Raw genomic sequence first — 22,280 nt, forward strand, 5'->3', positions numbered from 1 at the left:
CCCGCAGTGTACACATTGCGCATCTACTTTGAATGCCGATTTTACTAAGTTTGGAGGTAGGAACTCCTTATATTTTAAATACTGAACCACAGATCACTTGTGCAAAATGGGTGCTTTTTTTTTTTTAAACGCCTACAGCACCTGGTCTTCCTAGGTGGTCTCCCATCCAAGTACTAACTAGGCCCGACCCTGCTTAACTTTCAAGATCAGACAAAATCGAGCATGTTCAGGGTGGCATGGCTGTAGACGGATGATTTTTTAAAAGTGACTGAAAGTAGACATTTTCTGCTGATTGGGCATTGAGCTGTGTGCCTAAATACTTCACCCCTAGTTCTTTTCATGTGATTACTCTTTTGTGCATTTTGGGTTATTTTTCTGTGGAAAAGCTCACTGATGCACAGTTTGGGAAGTCTGGAGGTGTGTGGAGGTCAAGGGAGGGCTCAGAAAGGCTGGTTTGCACCTCCTGAAGTCAGTGTGCCAGTTAGGAGTCAAACTGATGTAAGACCATGCTCTCCACGTGTCCACTGTGATCTTGGACAAATGGTTTAGCTGTCCCAAGTCTGTTTCCACATCTGTAAAATGAGAACAATACCAGTGTTGGAGGATTGTTGTTAAATATGGTCATACCATGCTGGGAAAAACTGTGGTAAAGATACTTGGAGGCTATGGCTGGCTATGGCAGTGGGAGTGTAGGGGTGGTAAGGAGACAAAGCCTCACCTGCCTTCTACTGGCCCCTCCCCTAATTCATTCATGTAGCAAACCTTCTGCATGCTGCAACTTACAGCCTTCCTTCTGGACCTCTTCTCTCCGCCCTTGATCTTCCTGTAGGTACCTCTGATTCCTCCCGACCTGATATTAAGGGAGAGGTAAGGCTGGGTTAGCAGAGGGTTTGGAGAAGCCTAAGACCGTTCCAAAGGAATCTGCTTTGGAGGGCAGAAACCATTTGGTATGCTTCTCAAGGCTCTCGGAAAAGTGGAGGCATCAGGTGGCATTGGATGGAGCACTAGGCAAGGGAATGTGGAATCAAAGATTTTGAAGAGCAGACCTAGAACTTTCTTTCATCTTCAGCCCCACTTCCCATGGATGCAACTCTGAACATGTTCCAAGGGAAAGCAAATCCTTGTTGACTCAATACTGGTAAACTGGCAAAATAAGGAACTTGGTTTGAGTATTTAGATTAATAGTTATTACGGTAATTCATGTCACTGATGTAACAGCTGATGCCCAATGAACTCTACACAGTTCTATTGCAATTATGCGTGTTATTAGATGTGCCAGGTTAACTTTGTTGAAAGAGCTTTTATCCATAGAATGAACTCTGCCCCGCTTCTTGATTATGAGCTATCTATCATCTGGTCTTCTCACTGTCATCAAACAGCCTGTACTCCTTTCAACTACACTACTTAAAACAGCTGTGAAATATCCTGGGCAGGCTCTCTGTTCCTCTCAAGAAATTTAGACCTTTGGAAGGGTGAGGAGAGGAGGAGTGGAGACTTTGAGGGCTGAGGAACGAGATAGAAGACAAAGCACAAAAATGTCCCTTGATGTAGGTGTGCAGTTTCCTCATTCTTGTCTTTACTTCTCTAGGTGTGTTGCCTCACCCAACTTTCTCTCCCCTCCTTCAAACCCCACTTCAAACTCTTTTAGTCTAGAAAACTGGCTCTGATTAATCCCATCACTGAATAATCTTTTTTCTTCCCCTTGATTTATCTGTCCTTTGTCCTATAATTAATTTGCCCTTTTTCCAAAGAGGCTTTCTAACTTTTCTACAATGTTAAATGTGTGTTTTGTTAGACTGTAAACTATTAGGGGCACAAAGTCCTTTCTCCCACCCCACCCACCCCTTCTCTCTACTCCTGACCTGCAACTGTAACTATTTAGCCATTAGTTAGAGACTTTGCCATGGAACAAAAGAAACACATTCTGTTGTTGTTGTATTTATTGGTTTTAATTATAAGACACTTGGAAGGCACTTTAGGATTCTGCATCTCCATAATTCTCTGCCAGCATTTTTGCACCTAGTGGACCAATATTAAGAATAAATTTTCTTCCTCACTTGGCTTCATAATTGTGGACATTTCTGCTGCACAAATGCTAGCAGGGCTCTCACGGCTGATGTAGAAACAATGACTTTATTCTGAAATTGTATTAAAATCCTCTAAGGAACTAATGGCTGACGACAATTTGGCTATCTCCTCTGATCTGCAGTAGATGTGTAGTGCAAGCCAAAAAAAGCAATGCCTGAAGGAGATCAATTATTAATTTAAATGTGAAGCAGAAGAACATGAATTATACTTAAGGTGGTTGCTGTCTTTGCTGTTGTATAAAGTTTGAGCTTTGAATCAAAGAACTTTAATATCTGAAAACTTTGGTGTCTTTCTTTGGGTTTACAAGAACATTTTTCTAAACTTGGAGCCATGTAGTTTCTCAGAGCAGTGGTACTGTGTGTTAGAACAAAAAGCCCACAACAAACATGAATCAAAATATTTCAGCTTTGTTGCCCAAGTGGTCTAATTTCTTTTCCACAAGAGAGCTATTCCCAGCGTATTTTATATACTCTCCAAGCAGTTTACACAATCAGGGTTTGTATATATTCTCTTCAGCCTTTAGATTTGATGTTAGCTTCACCCACTCTCGCCAGCTTAACTCCCTTCCCACATCAGCCATTCTATTTCCTCCTACTGCTCCCTGTACCGTTGACATAAAAGAATAAAAATGTTTGCTCTAATTTAATAGGGTATCTCCAAAATTTTGGTAAAACTAAACAAAAGCCAAAGAGTTGATTTTACATACAGATCAGCTCTGTAATCTGGATCTGGGACCTTTGAGCAGAACACTTAGCCCATTATAGACTCCAGTCAAATGGCGATAATAATACTTGTCCATCAACCTGATGGGGCTGTTATAATCACATGAGGTAATTTACACGGCAGCACTTTATAAATGTATATGACTTCTATGAAACTGAAGCTCTCGGCATATTTAGTTCAAGTCCTGCTGCTTAATGTTGACACCATGTGTGGTGTTTTATGCTTTCTCACAAGTCCTGACTTTTGCAAACCCTAAATATGTGAGCTGATGCCTAGCCTACTTAAAACTAGAGAAGCTTTTGTGCTCATGAGAACTAGCCTAAACTGCTTTAGTCCAAAATCAAGCTGAAATATATTCTTGATCCATGACTGTATTGTCAACATATCTCCATTCGCATAGCATGATCCATTTGAGAGCTGAGTTTTTGGCATATTTTAAAAATTGACTGTCCTGAGTCATGTGTTAATTCACAGTCACTAACAAACAGCATATGCTTGCATTAATAGTATCCTTCTGTTCTACATCATAGCCTTCTAACTGAGACTGTTATATTAGTTAAACATCTCTTCTAAATTTAAGTTTAGATTTAAAGTCAGCTCCTTAGTATATCCCTAGTACAGTGGGATGCCGCCATGTTCTTTTTTCCCCCCTTTAATGATACCAACTTATCTTTATGGAAATTGGCATATTGGGGTGCCTTTCTGGTGCTGAGCCATGTGCAGTTTCCACCTCCACCATGTGAAGTCACAGAATGAGTTGGCTGCTATTTGTTGGCTTTCTTTTTCTTCCCCCGTACCATGCTCTTCATCCTGTTCATTCTGTTGCCAAAGTCTGCCCTTGCAAAGCATCTCTGTGTTTTTCTTTCTTCTCTCTAATTTAGACTTAAAAGGTTTCATGTCACACAAACTTGTCACAGCCTTCTCTTCTTTTTCTAGTTTGGGTCTTTTACATTTATTCCATTTCACTTATGTCTTACCCTGCCTGTTCTCTCACATGAGCTTATCATACCCAAGCTGTTTATGTCGTTGAGGGCTTCACAATGTCATGGAATTAATTAATCATCTTCCTCTCTGCTGTTTTGAACGTCTCCGATTATTTTTTACACAATAAAACTGATTAAATATTCATCACAAATCTCGAACGACTGTGATCCTTTTCTTAGAAGTTCAACTTGATCAATTAGGTGCATGAAAGGTATTTCCGCAATGGATGCAGCATTAAGGCTTTTTCTCATTATATATATGTATTATGTATATATTAATGTTTAGTAACAAAAAATATTTTTTAACTGAACAGTAAAACAAATTGAATCTTTTGTTACTTCTGATATATATATATATGATATACATATATATACACATACACACTTTGGTATAGAGTATTTGGAAAATGTAAGAATCAAAAAAGTTAAGGAAAAAATCCTAGGGCCCTCCTTTTTGGAAACAAGTGTTTTAACATTCTAGTATATTTCGATTTAGGCTTTTCCTCCCTGAATTATAGTATGTATGATAACATAACCTTATATAATTATTACAGTTAAGAATATATATACACAAGTATATATTCAATATGTATTTATTTGTGGAATTAAAATTGTACTTTTTTTTCAATTTATTTAACTTCAAACACATTCAATTTGTAAGTTATATGGGAGATAGGTGCTAAAGCCACTAAAATTGAGCATAATCAATTTTATTTGATTATCTATTGTCTTTATTATATGTTTTACATTTTATAACTTAATAATTGACTGTTATAATTTAACTATCAAATGGTTTAAAATATATATAATTTTGAAAAATACTCATACAATAGTTTCCTGGATAGGTAGCATTATTCCCATTTTACAGATGAGGAAACTGTGTGTCTATCCAGTTAACTCATCCATGACTGTGACACTGTTACAGGCACATTTAACCCCAAAGCTACTGTCCTTTCCACTCAGCCACATCTCTTTTTTATCAGGTATCTTTGTCAGTTTAGGCAGAAATTCACCTTTTAGAGGGGAAGGGGAAGTACTTAAGATAAAAAATATTAAATTTTCTCAAATATGTTCTCAGGATTTATTGATCATATATGGCTTTGCTTATGATGTATCATGTAAGCAGTGTCATTTAGTTTTTCGTTGTTTTTTGTTTTGGTCTTGTTGCTGTCCTTGCGTTCCTGATATAGTTTAACTTGGCAATACCGAATATTGTATTTTTTCCTTTGTTGAACTACATTTGAGATTTCCACATTTCTGAGAAATAAGCCTATAATTTTATTTTCTGTACTTCCTTAAGATAGTAGCATTAATTTACATGGTATCTAGCAGGGAAAACAAAGTCACAACTCTACCTGCTAATTAGTGAGTTATCAGTAATACTATTATTAATGGCACCCTCAGAGGATCCTAATGGCTGCTGGGCTGGTCATCAAGCATTTACATGCAGGAAGGCGGTGGCCCTTTAGTAGCGCAGGAAGTTCAGAACCTTGAACTCAGAATCGTTTCCAGTCCCCACTCTGCCATTTAGCTGTTTTTATGATTTTTGAAATACCTAAACCTGAATTAGCTAACCTCTCTGAGATTGTTTCCCACTGGGAAAGTGGAGATTCAAATTTCTATCTTAAAGGAGTTGATGAAGAGATAATGTATGTAAAATATCTGGCATATAGTAAGTGCTTATTAAATGTAAATCCCTTCTGTCTGCTATTTTTCACACATACGTCACAAAGAGCTTACGTGGATTAGAGAAATATGACATAAGCACATGAAGCATATGCAGAAAAAAGCCCTACTCATAACCAAGAGGTTGTTTTGTTTTCTTGCACTTACCTTTGAACTATTTGTGATTTATTGAGTTTTTTTCTCCTAGTAGTAAAAAAAATTGGGCCAAGACTCAACTATTCGATTATCTTTTATGCCTCTCAGCTTTGTAGAAATATCCTCTGAAATTCTGGGTTATTTGGGGGAGTTTGTGAGAGGACAGGGACAGAGTGTTAGCAATGACCTACCATTCCCTGAGAACAGCCCAGGGGACTGTAATTATATAAACAGACCTGCTAAGTCTCTTTAACGGTTGCAAATATTCCCATGGGACATTAGAGTTTAGGTAAACATCTATGTTTTTTAAATATTCATTATCTATAGAGAACAGGGAGAATCATTTTAGCACTGGTTCTGAATAATTTGAAGCATTTTGCACTGACCATCTTAAGCACAGAAAGTTCATGTTCAAGTAGAGATGAGTTGAAGTTCTTTCCCTTATTTTAGAAATAGTAGAAGCTTATCCAGACTAAAGATTTTACAGTTACCTTCTGTATGTCAATTGTTGGAGTTACAATTTTTTAAACCGGCCTTGGAAACTTGATACTCCATTTTTCCTTACTGAGGTCTGTGCAGGGTGATAGATTGTATAGGAGCAGGCGGTGAGCAAGTAGAATTTTCCCATGACTACTTGGTAGCAAAAGAGATGAGTTTTATCTATGAAATGTTTTCTGAAATTATAAGTGTCAAGAAATCCCAAATCTAGGATTCGTTGCCTTTAATTCTCCCAAACTGAGCAAAGTCCTAGATAGACCTCTCCCTCTCATCCCAGTCTGCAGGCTGGCTTACCTCTGTATATGGTACTTAACATCTAATGGTCTACTCTGAGTTTCTAGATTATATGTGAAAAAAGTTAGACATTCTTGTTCAAATTTGCACAGTAGACTAAAATTAATTTTACTAGTAATGAGAACTATAATGAGATCCTCTTCTGAAAAGGTGTCTTAAGTTTTCTACCAGGCTTAGTAGAAACAGATGGCATTGAAAGTACTCAAGCATGATCACATTCTTGGATAGTGGGGAAAGATTTGGGATCGTTTTTGTGTAAAAGTGGGATAGAACTGTCATTTAAATGTAGATCTTAATGCCCTGTACATTTAAAGCATATATGCAGAAAAGGATGAATTATTTTCACAAAACTCCGAATAGTTCCTCAAATTCCTGAATAATTATGACAAACAGGCTTCTTAGTTATCCTGAGCTTTAATGACCTCACTGGAAAAATGAGATTGGTAGCCAATCAGGGACTTTAACTCTTGTAAGTAAACCGTGTCGTTTCAGTTGGTTTACCCTCTTTCCCCACCTAGGAAATTCTCCTTCTCATGCTGAACTTTGTCCTATGAAAGGAGGTGACCACAGTCCCTTACCACCATTTCTAACCTGAATGCCCTCTGAAATTGTGTGTTACTTTATAACTTTGGAGAGTTTTTAGAAATATGTGATGGGAGAGAAGGTCCACGGAAGGTGTGGAGGGCAGGCTTTAAATAAAGTCCACTTTCCCTTAGGATCTGAACAGTATGGCTGTGTTACCATCAGGGGGCATGGGACTTGATAGGACTAAACCTGTGAAGGACACAGCATCTTTCTGTTTCAAGCACAAAGCTGAGCACACCATTTAGCAGCCTTTACCGAGCACCTGCTATTTACCTGGCACTTGTTAAAGATATAGAGACAGATGAGATGTGAGCCCCTGCACTGAGCATCTCATAATTTTGGTGACTTGATGAAACCTGTTTTTAACACGTGGAGGAGCAATCTCTGTCATTTCAGATTCTTTGTGGTGCCTGTGAATATGTATCAGGTTGCTAACAACTTCGACCTCATGTTTTCCCATTTTTCAAAAGAAAATTTAGTTTAGGGAAGTTTGATCATGTGGACTTTTAAGGCTTAAGATTAAGTAGCTGTGAAATGCTTAGGGAGGCTGGTGTGAAGCCAGAATATATCACAGGTCAAGTTTACTGAGTGTATCAGCTTACTGGAAATCTTGGACTTTGGGTTCTCTCATCTTTATATCCAACCCTGTCCCTTGCACCACTTTTAGGGTCTTGGAATCCATTCTCTTCCTTCTAGTGTCATCCTTGGGGTAACTATTCTTTAAGTTCTGCGAGTAGAGAGATACCATTTAGGTATTCTCTCTCAGGTAAAAGCTGGTTCCAACTCTCAGAAGATGATACAACACTGTTTAAATTGAATTACATACGTGAAGATATTCAAGGTTCCTTACAGAAATTTTGAGTCTCACAAAATAACAATGTGTACATAAAAGACTAAATTGTGTCATGTTTTCATGAGTTAATGATTCATATCATATTCCCAATCTGCTTTTCCTTAGGGAGAGAAATGCCTTAAATAATACTGTTTTATGAAATAGAGTTTTCCAACCCTGGTTTTTGTGATTCTTGCCAACCTTCCCTCCAGTATATCCCCACCTCTCTAAGCATCCTGTAATTATTCAAACTTTCAGTTGTTTATTAAAAAAAACTTCATAAGAGACCTCATGTATCATATGTGTCACTTTGTGTCCAGTCCCCAAAACAGGTTAGCACAAAGCAGCTACTCAAATATTTGTTGAACAAACAAATGAATTTTAATGCAAAGGATATGGTGGCCTTGATGTCTCTGCATGTGAAGGGAAGAAGTAGAGTAGCTAAAATTAACAAGTGACCATGCCAACTGTTTAATGAATGGGTTAAGTCTTGGGCTGTTTTTATGTTGGATTTTGTGGGTCTTCTTTGGGAAATGAACTCCTTAATGTTCCTTCTGTCTTGAACTTACAGTTCTATTTCAATACCTTCTCTACTGACTCACTCCCATGCTGCTCCTTTAACCTCTGCATAAGCTCTATATTGTGATTTCCACAAAATGTTATTGCTTTAAAATGCCGCCTTTTAGCCAACATCAGCTAATGTTACAAATGGCGTTTGGTGAGTTGCTAATACTTCAGGAAGTTGTATTTTTCACAATGTCCTCATGTTTCTTAGTGTTCAAAGCAGCCAATAAAGATGAACTTTAGAAGAAATTGCAGCTAATCAAGTTACTTTAAAATAAAAGCAATTCCGAGAGCACGTAAATGATCTGCCGTTGGGTATGGCTGTGACAAACCTGACTCGCTCAGATTTGACAGCAGCATGGCACTGGGCAAAGAGCAGGACGGCAGTGCCCAGCAACCTCTGCTCCAGCCCTGGCTCTGCCACTGACCCAGCGAATGCTTATAGGCAGTGCCTTTCCCTCCCATGACCCTGGTGTGCTCTTTTGTAAGAAAGAGATAAAGCCTATCTCTCAGGGTGATTATGAGAAACACAGTAACATGGAAAAGTGCTTTATAGATGGTAAAGTCATACTTGAGTGAATTCTTTTATCAGCTCCATGATGGCTCTTTAAATGGCAGGGTTATTATCCATGCCACTGGCTCTTATCAGAAGTTGCACTTAGTAACTGTTGAGTAATGCAGAAATATTTGCAGGCAACCTCTTTGGCCAAGAAGGATCTGCTTTTGCTCTGATTAAGACTTTCTCAAATTCGTAACGTTGACCTCCACTTTGAAAATAGGTCACAAATAAAGGAAGGGGAGGTTGAAGAGTGTGTGGTTTGAAGGGCGGTAGACCAGGTCTGGGGTCTAATGGACCAAGTCAGAAGGGAAGGAATGGGCGTGTAAAAGGAAGTCTCATGAGGGCAAACATTTTTTCGTTTGATTGGTTCACTACTCTATCGCTGGTGCTATCGCTCCTGCCTGGCCTGTGGAATCTATGGATTGAACGTTAGCTGAGTGAAGTCTGTAGAATGGTACTATATTCGCTCCATCAATATCAATGACCACATCCTTATTTTATTCAGTGAAAATAGGCAAATAAAACTTCCTCATATAGATATTTTAGAGCCCCTTTATTAATCTTTCCAAATAAGAGATTATTTGTTCATCAAATATTTTTATGGAGCATGTAGCCCATGTTGGACACCATGAGGACACTAGGGAATATAGGAGGTACCAGGAGAGATGATATTTTGATCAGGGAACAACAGGGAAGACTTTGGGAAGGAAACGACCCTTGTGTTGAGCCTTAAACAGAAGTAGAATCCCATCAGCTGTGGCCAGTATGTTGCAATTGCAATTTAAAGCTTTGTGGATGTTTAAAGTCAAAAGTTTAATCAGATCTTCTGGTTGGACAGGGTGATATCAGAGTTTGAAAGCCCCCTCAGCGCTCTCCTGAGCTAGTAGAATCTTCTATGGCTTATGGAATATTGCAGTTGAGGGACAGAGCCTAGGGACCAAGTGCTGCTGGGGCTTTTGCCTCCTCCCAGGTAGGTTGGTTGAGGCTGAGAGGAAGCAGCAGCCAAGAAGGAAGGTGGCAGTAAGAGTGCTTCCTGTTGCTCATTCTTAATGTCAGGGAGAGTACACTGAGCATGTGGACCCTTACTAAGAGTTTTGTGTTGTTTTCAAGCTTCGATGTGTCAGAAGGTACTATAAAATGAAAATACCCTTTTAAAAATGGGATACAGACTTAAGACTGAATTTAAAATGAGAAATTGGAAGTCACAGAGGGTTCTGAGGATTAACTGTTAGGAACAATGGAAATGGAGGATTAGATGATTATGTGTGGGTGTGCTAGATATCTTCTGAGAAAATTCAGGATGATAAAAATCATAATTTGCAAAGTATACTCATTATTGGGTGATGGTTAGTTCACTTAGTGAGGATTCACTGGAACATAATTTTTCAGCAAATATTTGAGTGCTCTCAATGTGCAAAGAACCATGATAGATATGAGGAAGATATAAAGATGAATCAAAAGAATCCTTTCCTTTAAGGTATCCCTACTTTGGGGAGGGAGAATAACATCAATGGGATTAGGCATTAGAAAGATGCTTCTGGTGACCTTGAGGATGGATAGAGGAAGAAGTGTGACTGGGATGCTACTTGAAGGCTCCTGTAAGAGTCCAGGGGAGAGATGTTGAAGACCTGGAATCTTACAGAGGAGGATTGCTTGAGAGCTTTTGTACTTTTCCTAAACCTGAGAGCTCTCTTCTAAAATTGAATCAGATTCAGTTTATTAAGAAAAAGAAGATGCTTTCGACAAATACAAAATCTTTATTGACCCCTATTGGTATCATTGATCTGGGATGTGGTCTCCCTATTTTAAGGAATGGAGCCACAATGGAAAATCGGAAGGATTAGGAAGGAGGGGTGGGGAAAAGCATGGCGATATGTACGGAAGCTCCTGCTCTTTTGGCTCCGCTTTGTCATATACCAGCCTGTCCTGCTGCTCTTCCATCTCATCTCTCTCTCCTTCTGCTGCTGTTCCTTTTCCTCCTCATCCATTAACATGGCTTTTCCCACAATTCTTACATACTTTTCTTGTTTTCTCCATCTATCTGAATGTTTCTAGCTCTGATGTTTCTGCTCTTTATTTGGGTAAATGATCTCTCAGCCTGCTAGTTCAAATGTAGGGTGGGATTTCCTGCCTCATAGAATCATGAGACTTAGACGAGAAACTGCATAGAAAATACTTTGCCTTAAAACAAAATAAGTGCTCGATAAATGAGCATCTAGTACATATTTATATGCTTATGGTATTCTGCCATTTAATCTCTCCTTTCTTTTGAGTTCTTTGAGTGTTTGGTATTATTTTTAGATCTTAAGCGTTTAGCATTGTACTTGCTAATAAGAGTTCAAAACTTGATCTTAATTTCTTTTGACTACCAGGATGATTTTTGGATTTCTTATCAGTAGAACATGGAAGTGGTCTTTCTTAGAGATGGCCTGGCGACCTTCACTTTCTTGTCTCTTTTACTTAGGACCAGGGGTCCCGTTTATAAAAATAGGTGACAAGCTAGCAGCTAGAGAACAAAAAAAGCAAACAGTGACATTCCTTCCCTATGCGACCATGTCCCTGCTGTCCACACACATTGTCTTCATTCGATGAGTAATCTAACAAACTAGAAACCAAATTTGTTTCATAGCTATCAGAATTAAAGTTCAGTATTGAAGAGAGAAAAGGGTACTTTTTATGAAAAAGGAGTCGTGTCATGTAAATAGACAGCTAAGAGTTGGCTGATGTGACAGTTGGCCACTGTTGTGTGCCGTTAAGGCTGTGTCTAGAGGAAGTGCAGTCAGGAAATGGGGAGGCTGTGTCTTCTACAGAAAAGCAAAGCTGCAATGTGGAAGTTTATAAACTAGGCTTCTGTTGGATTACAGAATGTGGGCTTGAAAACCCTGCTCACTTGCTCTCTCCATTGCTTTTTTCCTTTGGATAGCTGTTGACCAGGAAGATTAGTCTCATAAAAGCCAAGAAGTAAGTGAGAGGAATTTTAGAGACTTTGGCATCTGTAAAATAGATTTGAGTTGGATGAGAAGCCTTAATTTCCTCTAGGAGATGAAAACACAGGTCCTGTAGATTCTTTGTTCAACCCCAGAATTTCCAGGATGGTCCAAGCTGAGCCACTAGACCAATTCCACAAGCTTGTTAAGGAAAGTTGTTGCAAGTAGACCATACTCTAATTGATCCGAGTCTATCTAACTCCTGTGGCATCATGTTTATGAAATGTGATTGCTATCCTCATTCTATTATTTAGTAATTTCAACCTGTACTTCAATATTACTTTTTTTTTTTTTTTTGCTAAAAATAATATAATATTGTAAAATTCAAAGGCAAATCTCTTTCTATCTTTGGTGTTTCAGTACCCCTATGTCTCACTGTTCAATGTTGAACTTCATATGATTTTTTTTCTAGTTGATTGTCTCAGGTGTTTATTTGATGACAACTGCCCTTACAAGTAATGTGATGTCATTCTCTGTTTTTAGCTATTGTGGATGATGAAAGGCTCTCTGCAGAGGAGATGGATGAGAGGAGGCGGCAGAACATCGCTTATGAATATTTGTGCCACCTAGAGGAAGCCAAAAGGTGAGATCCAGCCTTAGTCTATTTGCATACCTACTCTTGGAGATAAGCTTTAGGTACTGTACTTTTAATAACTCATTTGCAGTCGTGTTGGTAGCAGGGTAATGGGAGAAAAACCACCTGTTTTTTATAAACGGTCAGGCACACATGAGAAAAAGTTGCTACCACAGCCAATATCAAGGCACTAGGGAGGCAACAGTTCTTTTTTCTTCCTCAGAGCCTCCCAGGAAATCTCTGGGCAAATTGCAGATTATTTCAAATTTTTCATTTCACTGACTTGGATAAGGAGTAGCAGCAGAGATTTATCAACTTCCTTTTCCTCCAGAGCTTCCTCAGATTTCCCCCCCGCCCCCACCCCTCTCCCTCAATGATTATAAATGCCCAGTAGGACAAAAGTGTTTTGGACTGAAGTCCATTGGTCACTAAGCTAGAGGATAGGTTTATGACAGCAATCTCTTTTTTAACCCACGGGTGTATTGCCACTTAGGATACGTTGTCTCTAAACTCACATCGACTCTTAGACTTATTAGATTATAAGCAGATGTAGGGTTCTCCAAGGAGAAAGTGAAGATAAAGAAGGTATTTGCACTTAGGCCTCTGTGTCAGAAGAATCAGAACTTTGTCCTTTGCTAGATGAATACTGCAGTGCTCATATGCCCTGAGTTAGATTCCGATTAGTGCTTTGCGCTATGATCGAGCAACAGCATTGTTTCCCGGACAGATGATATGTTCCAGCTCTCTTATCTATAGAGAAAATAAACATTTAGTTAATGGTCATTGGTGTTATCTCTGATCACTAACAAATAGCTATCTACAGAGCTAGAAGAATGAGATTTTTAATCCATGCGTAGAACATTCAGTAACACATGTGCTAATTTGGCCTCAGAATTGCTTAAAAGGGCATTTCCGAGAGTTGTTTTATATTTTAATAGTCTTATAACTCCAAGTTCTAAAGATTAAGTTTGAAAGGTTATTTAATATATCTGTCAACTCTGCAGTTAGGTTGCAGGTCATAGAAGATTCAGTCTAAGATTATTAAAAAGATGCTTCTAGTCAAGTTGTTGCTCAAAAGTTAGATAAGGAAAGTGATTCAAAGACATTTAAAATTAACATGTTTTCAATGAAAAAAGTTTAAGGAGAGTTAGTGGAAACTTCCTCCTGACACACACTTTGCATTCTAAGTTTTTTACCTCCTGTTTTTTGTAAGTGGGAAGCAGTGGCACACAGAGGTGTGTGTAATTGGGAGTCAGTAGACTGAATTTCCTGGTCCCAGCGCCACCATTTATGAGCTATGCCACCATTTACTCCTTGAGAACTTCAGTTTTGTCTCTTCCGTAATGGGATGATAAATATGTTACCGCCACCTGCCCTACTTCATGGACTTTTGTTTTTCTAAAAGTCAGCTAAAATCATGATGGTATAAGTGTTTGTAAACTATAGTGCCAGTCAGGTGTATGATGATAAGCATACTCCTGAATGTTTCAAAGTGGTATCAATATAGCTTGAAAACTTGCCATCTTTAGTGTTTCCAAAATTCTGTATTTGAATTTTGTTTTAGAAAAGTCAACATAACGATTAGCCTAGGTTCTTTAAAGAATATGTCCTTAGGGACAGTTTCATTGGGAAAAAGAAGACTATAAAATATGTAGTTTTTCCTCTAAGATGACAGCAATTTATTTTACAAGGAGAGAGTTGATGTATTATGTATTTATGAATTTTTTATTAAGATCTGGATGCTTTCTGTGACTTTCAGGAAAGATGATTTTTGGTCATAGAGTATGTAAAAATTATGTGGCTATTAATAGATATATTAGTTGTATGCTCTGATTACAGAAAGCATAGTATACAGAATTCTGAAAATGTTAAAGCCTTGGGAATTATATACTGGGTGTATTATAGTGCATGCATGTTTGTGTTCCTGTGAGCATAGTTGGCTTAGGTTATTGCGTTTGTAATAAATGGTATACTTAGAATGTATAAGTTTTGCCAGGAACTGTTTCTTGTTCCTTATTTCAATTGAACATATTCAGAGGAGGTTAATTAAAAATGTGCTGGTTCTATCTTTGTGCCTCTTTTCTTTCTTTCCGGAAGTGAGAATTGGAAGTCTTTCTAGTTCATATATATTAAAAACTCAGAATTGTAAAGGTCTAGTGTATCTTTAACTTTGGTTTTATTAGTTTCAAGATTCTGTGATAACTAGTATCAGGCTGTTTAAAATATTCTTTATCCAGAGGGCATATCACGATCAACATTAAAGAAATAAAAAAGAACAATGAAGAAATACTATGAACTCTTATTTGCCAACAAATTAGAAAACCTAGATGAAATGGACAGATTCTTAGGAAGACACAAATGACCAAAACTGACACAAGAAGAAATAAAAAACCTAAATAGACTTGTAACTAGCAAGAAGATTGAGTTCGTAATCAAAAAACTTCCCATTCTTTCAGAAAACATAAGAGGAGGGAACACGTTCCAACTCATTCTATTGAGCCCGGTATTACTATAAGACCAAAACCCAAGAGCTACCTCAAGAAAACCACTGACCAATATCCTTTATGAATACAAATACAAAAATTCTCAACCAAACACTAGCAAACCTAGTCCAATGACGTATGAAAAGGATTATATGTCACTAAGAGGGATTTATTTCAGGAATGCAAGCTTAGTTTAACCTCAGAATCAATCATTTGGGACTATTCAATGGGAAAAAAATGCCTTTTCAACAAATGGTGCTGAAACAACTGTATATACACATGCATAAAAATGAATTTGAATCCTTACCTCACACCACATACAAAAATTATGTTAAAATAGATTGTTAATCTAAATGTAAGAACTACAACTATAAATCTCTTAGAAGAAAATATAGAAGCAAATCTTTGTGACTTTGGGTTAGGCCGTGGTTTCTGAGACTTGACACCAAAAGAACTAACAAAAAAAGAAAAATAGATAAATTAGACATCATAAAAATTAAACTTTTTGATTGATAGGATATCATCAGAAAGTGAAAAGGCATCCCATAGAATGGGAGAAAATATTTGCAAATTATATATCTGATAAGAAACTTGTATCCAGAATAGATAAAGAACTCTTACAATTCAACATAAAAAGTAAGTAGCCTAATTTTAAAATAGACAAAAGTTCTGAATGGACATTCTCCAAATAAGATGTACAGATGGACAATAAAAACAGGACTGGATGCTTAACATCAATCATTAGGCAAATCAAAAAAATTTAGTGAGATACCACTTCATAATAGGATGGCTGTAATAAAAAAGACTGACAATAACAAGTGTTTGCAAGGATGTAGAAAAAATTGAAACTCTCATACATTGCTGGTTGGATTGTAAAATGGTGCAGCTGCATTGTAAAACAATCTGTCAACTCCTTGAAAAATTAAATACAGAGTTAACCATATGATCCAGCAATTCCACCACCAAGGAAATTGAAAACCTGTGTCTATAGAAAACCTGCACATAAAAGTTCATTGAAGCATTATTCATTAGAGCAAAAAGTGGAAACAACTCAAATATCTAACTACTGATGAATGGATAAACAAAATATGGTATATTCATACCATAAATCATTCAGCTATAAACTATATAAATGTCTAACCAAGGTAGTGTGTACTTGAAACTAATTTAAAAAGAGAAAAAAATTAGCAAATCGAAACTAATAATGAATAAAAAGAATTATATAAATTACAACCAAGTGGGATTTATTCCAAGTATGCAAGGCTGGTTCAACATTTGAAAATCAATTAATGTGATCCATCACATCAACAGACTAAATAAGAAAAATCACATGACTGTATCCATAGATGCAGTAAAAGTATTGACAGAATCCAATACCTACTAATGATAAACATTCTCAGTAAACTAGGAATAGAGGGGAACATCCTCAAATAGAGAAAGACTATCAACAAAAATTCTACAGCCAGTATTATTCTTAATGGTGAGAAGCTCGAAGCTTTCCCATTAAGATATAAGGAAAGATGTCCCCTCTCACTACTCTTTTTCAACATTGTACTGGACATTCTAGAAAATGAAATAAGACACGAAAAGGAAATTAAAGGTATATAGATTAGGAAGAAAGATGTAAAACTGTTTTTGTTTTCAGATAACATAATTGACTTTATAGAAAACCTGAAAGAAAGAAAAAAGTCTTGAAACTAGTAAGCAACTGTAGGAAGCTTGCTGAAATCAAGGTTAATATGCAGAAGTCAGTCACTTTCTTATATACCAGCACTGAACAATTGGAATTTTGAAATTGAAAACATAATACCTTACATTAGTACTTAAAAATGAAATACATAGATATAAGTTCAACAAAATTTGTACAAGATCTATGTAAGGAAAATGCTGATGAACTAAATCAAAGAACTAAGTAAATGGAGAGCTACTGCATGTTCATGGATAGGAAGACTCAGTACTGTCAAGATACCAATCCTTCTCAATTTGATCTATGGACTCAGTGCAATCCCAATCAAAATTCCTGCCAGTTATTTTATGGATACTGACAACCTGATTAAAAAGTTTATGTGGAAAAGCAAAAGACTCAGAATAGCTAACACAATATTGAAGGAGAACAAAATTGGAGGACTTACTCTACATGACATCGAACTTACTATAAAGCTACAGTAATCAAGGCAATGTGGCCTTGGTAAAAGAACAGACAAATAGATCAATGGAACAGGATAGAGAACCCAGAAATAGACCCTTATGAATATAGTCAATTGATCTTTGACAAAGAAGCAAAGCAACGCGATAGAACAAAGGTGCTCTTTTCAACAAATAGTGCTGGAAAAACTGGACATTCATAGGTTAAAAAATGAATCTAGACAATGATTTTATACCCTTCATAAATGCAAAACTATAAGACTTTCAAAAGATAACAGAAGAGAAAAGCTAGATGAAGTTGAGTATGGCAATGGCTTTTAAAATATAGCACCAGTGGCATGATTCATGAAAGAAAAAACTGATAATTTGGTCTTTATTAAAATTAAAAATTTCTATTCTGCAAAAGATGATGTCAAGCAAATAAGAAAACAAGCTATAGACTGGGAGAAAATATTTGCAAAAGATACACTGATAAAGGACTGTTATTCAAAATGTATAAAGAACACTTAAAACTCAACAATAAGAAAGCAACCTGATTTAAAAAAGGCCAAAGACCTTAATAGACACCTTACCAAAGAAAGCATACAGATGACAAATAAGCATAACAAAAAGCGCTCCACAGCACATGTCATCAGTGAAATAACAATGAGGTATAACTAAACATCTAGAATAATGGCCAAAATCTGGAATGTTGACAACACCAATGTTGATGAGGATGTGGAGCAACCAGAATTCTCATTCATTTCTCGTGGAAATCCAAGATGGTGCAGTTACTTTGGAAGATAGTTTGACAGTTTCTTACAAAACTAAAAATGCTCTCATTATATGATACAGCAATCATGCTCCTTCTATTTACCCTACGGAATGAAGGCTCATGTCCATACAAAAAGCTGCACATGGATGTTTATAGAAGCTTTTTCATAATAGCCAAAACTTGGCAGCAACCAACATACCTTCAGTCGGTAGATGGGTAAATAAACTGTGGTACCTCCAAGAGAGTGGAACACTATTCAGTGCTAAAAAAGAAATGAGCTATCAAGCCATGCAAAAAGACATGGAGGAAGTTTACATCCATATTATGAAGTGAAAGAACCCCATCTTGAAAAGGCTGCATACTATATAATTCCCAGTATATGACATCATGGAAAGAGGCAAAACTATGGAGACAATGAAAATATCAGTGGCTGGAGGAAGGAAGACAAATAGATGGAGCACAGAGGTTTTTTAGGGCAGTGGAAATACTCTGTAATACCACAGCGATAGATAAATAGTATTATACATTTGTCCAAACCCATAAATGCCAATAATGAACCACAGTGTTAACTGTAGACTTTGGGTAATTATGATGTGTTAATGTAGGTTCATCAATTATAACATACTCTGGTGAGGGATGTAGATAATGGGAGAGACTATGCATATGTGGGGACAGGGAACATATGGGAAATCCATTTATAGGAAATGTACAGAATAGGCAAATCCATAGAGACAGAAAATAGATAGTGGTTGCCTAATTCTAAAAAATAGGTAGATAGGCGAGTGACTGTTTAATGGGTATGAACTTCTTTTTGCAGGGACAAAAATGTTCTAAAACCGATTGTGGTGATAGTTGCACGAGTCTAAGTGTACTAAAAGCCACCGAATTACACACTTTAAGAGGGTGAATTGTATGGTATATAAATTATATCTCGTTAAAGCTGTTTTTAAAGAAAAGTTACTTTGATCTGACTGGCTTTGAGAGGGCCTTAGTAAAGCCATTAAATAAGGTTAAATGGATAAAATGCATATAGAAGGTACTCTTAAGGCACATGAGATATCAAAACACTTCATTTTATGTTTTTCCTTTTTTTTTTTTTTTTTGAGCATCTACTGTGTATAAACACAGTAGGGTCATCTTGGGAGCTGGAGATAAAGCAGCTAACAATGCTGTGCTTCAAAAGGCTCACTCTTTGGTTAAAGCTTTCACTCACGAGTTGCAGATTCTTTCCTTTACCTATATTTGCCCTGTGTGCACTCGCACACATGTGTGTGCGCATCTCCTTGTATCCAGCCTATCATCATCCTCCTAAATATCATATGTTCACATCTCTATCTCACCACCAGCCTATTGAAGGCTTTTAAAGTCTGTTGCTAGATTACTGCAGTGGTCTCTAATTGATTTCTGCACTTCACTCCTTTATCTGTATCACAGTCAGATGAATCTTTTCAAAACCCTGATCTGTTGTGGCCAATTCTTCTTAAAACTTTCCAATTATTTCTCAGTACTCTCAGCATAAAGACCAAACACCTCGTAGGCTCTGCAGAATCCAGTCCTTACAGCCTCTCCAGTTTCATGTTGTGCCCTGTTCCTTATTGTTCTATATTCCAGCCACACTGACCCCTTTTCATTTCCATATTTCTTCCTACACAGGACCTTTTCCTACTCTACCTAGTCAGACTCTATTCAGTCTTCAGATTACATCTCTCTTCTCCAGGGAGTCCTTCGCTCCTTGACATCCCCATCTAGGTCAAATACTCCTACTTTAAGTTATCACGACATCATATCTCTAACACATTTGAATGAATTACTTAGTGCTCAGCCTTGAATTATCATTTGTTACTAATGAGGGTTTATTTCACTCTATTTCTTATAGGTTTTGGTTCTCTTAGGGGTAACGAGTAGGATATTAATTAGATTCATGATAAACAGGATTCTAGATGGTTTGACTAGACTGCCAGACTAGAGGTAAAATTTAATCTTTGTCTCAATGGAAAATTCTATACTGCAGTTAGATGGTACAGGTTTTTCCTGCCATTTACATGACCCAATGGGTTATGAGGCTGATTATTCTAGACAATTTAATGATACCACAGTGAAGTAGAAGATATCCAAAGAAGGGCAGAGAGTATTCTTCAGTGAGTAAATGACAAGAGAAGAAGAGGTAACCTGTGTGTAAGATGACTTTATGGCTGAAATTATTGCTCGTAGTTTATAAAATTCCGAAGTCTACATATAGACTTGTTCATTAAGTCTCAAAATACTAAAATTAATGGCAAGGAAGGGAAATGAAAAGGGCATATTTTTAGGGCTAAAAAAGAGAGAGAATTGTTTTATGAAGTACTCTTCACCCGAGGGATGTGTTTCTCCAGAAGCTAAAGGGTTTAGATGATGTCATGGAGAGCTAATCACAATTGTACTGGGAGGCAGAGGATGTCTGGCATATGTATTAGTTATCCTTGGCTGTGTAACAAATTACTCAAACTCAGGAGCTTCAAACAACAAACATTTATCTCGTAATGTTTATCTCTGAGGGTCAGGAATCTGGCATAGGTTAATGGGTCCTCTGCCTCAGTCTCTGAGAAAGAGGCAGTCAACACAAGTTCCAAGCAGAGCTGATTGGCTTCCAAGCTCACTCATAGTGTTGGCAGGATTCAATTCCTGATGGACATTTGGACTGGGGACCTCTGTTCCTCACTGCTGTTGGTCAGAGGCTTCCCTCAGTTTCTTGACATATGGGTCGCTCTATAGGGCAGCTCACAGTATGGCAGCTGCCTTCCATCAGAGTGAGTGAACGAGAGAGCAAGAAAGGAAAGTAAAATGGAAGCCAGAGTCTTTTTGTAACCTATTCTCAGAAGTGGTGTCCCATACTTTGCTGAATTTTATCCATTAGAATAAAGTTACCAAATCCAGCCGGTGCTCAAGGGGAAACTTACACAGGGGCATGAATTCAAGAAGGCTGGGACCACTGGGGGCCACCTTAGAAGCTACCTTCTACATAACGTGTACAAATCCTTTTGAAATTGACCCCAAAAAGGGTAATTGAGGGGGGGGAAAATCTTCTTTGTTACTGTCAGAAACCAAATCAGGAATTGGACGATGCCTTGATCTAAATGATTATGGTACTAAGGTTATTTATGCCTTGATGTTTTTGAATTGTGAGCTATTTTAAAGTAAGCTTTTCATTCCTCTACCATTTCAAATGATACTAAATGAACTTATCAGTTTTCTTTTTGGGTAGGCCCTGAAGGCTAAGTTGATAGTTTCTTTGCTGTGGGAATTTTGCTGAAATAAGGCTGTGCAGACAAGTCTGCTACTCATATGGGCTTGGAAAGATTCTCTCGCATGCCAGAAATCCCACTGTTTAAATTAAAGAGTTACTTTTCTAAAAGAATTAGTACTGCTGAGTAGATTTATGTTAATCTCTGCAAACTATATTTGAATAATGAAAATGAATCTATTTTATGAACTTCTGGCTTTAGATTTTTAGGACAACTGTGCAAAAATTTAAGGGAGAGAGTTCTCTTTGGGAAAAGTCTGTTGAGGAAGGAATCCAACTGGAGCTGTCATGAAGGTCACAAATGAGGAGGGGTCTTGGCAAGAAATGGAGAGGGAATTTGCAAATTGCAGTTGAGCAGATAGTTATGAATGGGGCTGCTCTTATGTTTCCCAAGGAAAGGTCCTGAAATATTATGTTACTTTTTTGGGGGAAAGAAAAATGCGTACAAATCTTTGCTGTGCTTGTGTTTTCTGTCCTACCTCTGAAAATAAACAAAGCTAAAAAAGACTTCCCTTGGTGATGGACTTGTTTAGAAATATTATCTTCAAAGAGCTCTTGATGTGAGCCAAAGTGTTCTTTGTATTAGTGAATCTGAGACAGTTTCATATGTGCCCTACAAAGGAAACAAAACACGGGTATGATTCCTTTTGTTTCAGAGCTGACAACGCAGACAGCAAAAGGACACCTCATTGACTGGATTAAGACTCAGGCTTTGACCTTACCTGGTACATTTGGTCATGTGCCGCATAACATTGACGGACTTCATATATGATGGTGGTCCCATAAAATTATAGTGGAAATGAAAAATTCTTATCTGAGCACCAAGTGACATCATAACCTTTGTAATGTCTTAAAGCAACTAGATTACTGTTTTGGGCTGGTCTCAATCTATCAATAGTAATACTAAAGTTACAAATACCTGGGAACACTCACCTGGGCCCTGGTGAGTTTCCCACAGACATCTCCCCTTTCTAAACTATCGTTAACACTGGACTGGCCCTCATGGTTTAGTTTATGATTGCAAGATGCCCCTTGGTGATAAATGTCTGAAGGAAGAAAAAGTTTATTACGTACAGGCCCTGGAGCGTACAAGGCATGACATGTCAAGGT

The 22,280-nt window shown here is 37.4% G+C and overlaps 1 protein-coding gene and 1 pseudogene across 1 annotated transcript in view; one reads left to right on the plus strand and one right to left on the minus strand.

The window, feature by feature from the left end:
* The window catches only part of IQGAP2 (IQ motif containing GTPase activating protein 2), a 250,314-nt gene that overhangs the window by 29,862 nt on the left and 198,172 nt on the right, over positions 1-22,280 (plus strand). Inside the window, 1 exon segment of the mRNA XM_006913156.2 lies at positions 12,418-12,517. Within this exon segment, the coding sequence (XP_006913218.2) occupies positions 12,418-12,517 (100 nt within the window).
* On the minus strand, positions 130-248 carry LOC112480693 (annotated as a pseudogene).

Source organism: Pteropus alecto, unplaced genomic scaffold (genome assembly GCF_000325575.1).
Source record: "Pteropus alecto unplaced genomic scaffold, ASM32557v1 scaffold20, whole genome shotgun sequence".
Classification (NCBI taxonomy): Eukaryota; Metazoa; Chordata; class Mammalia; order Chiroptera; family Pteropodidae; genus Pteropus; species Pteropus alecto.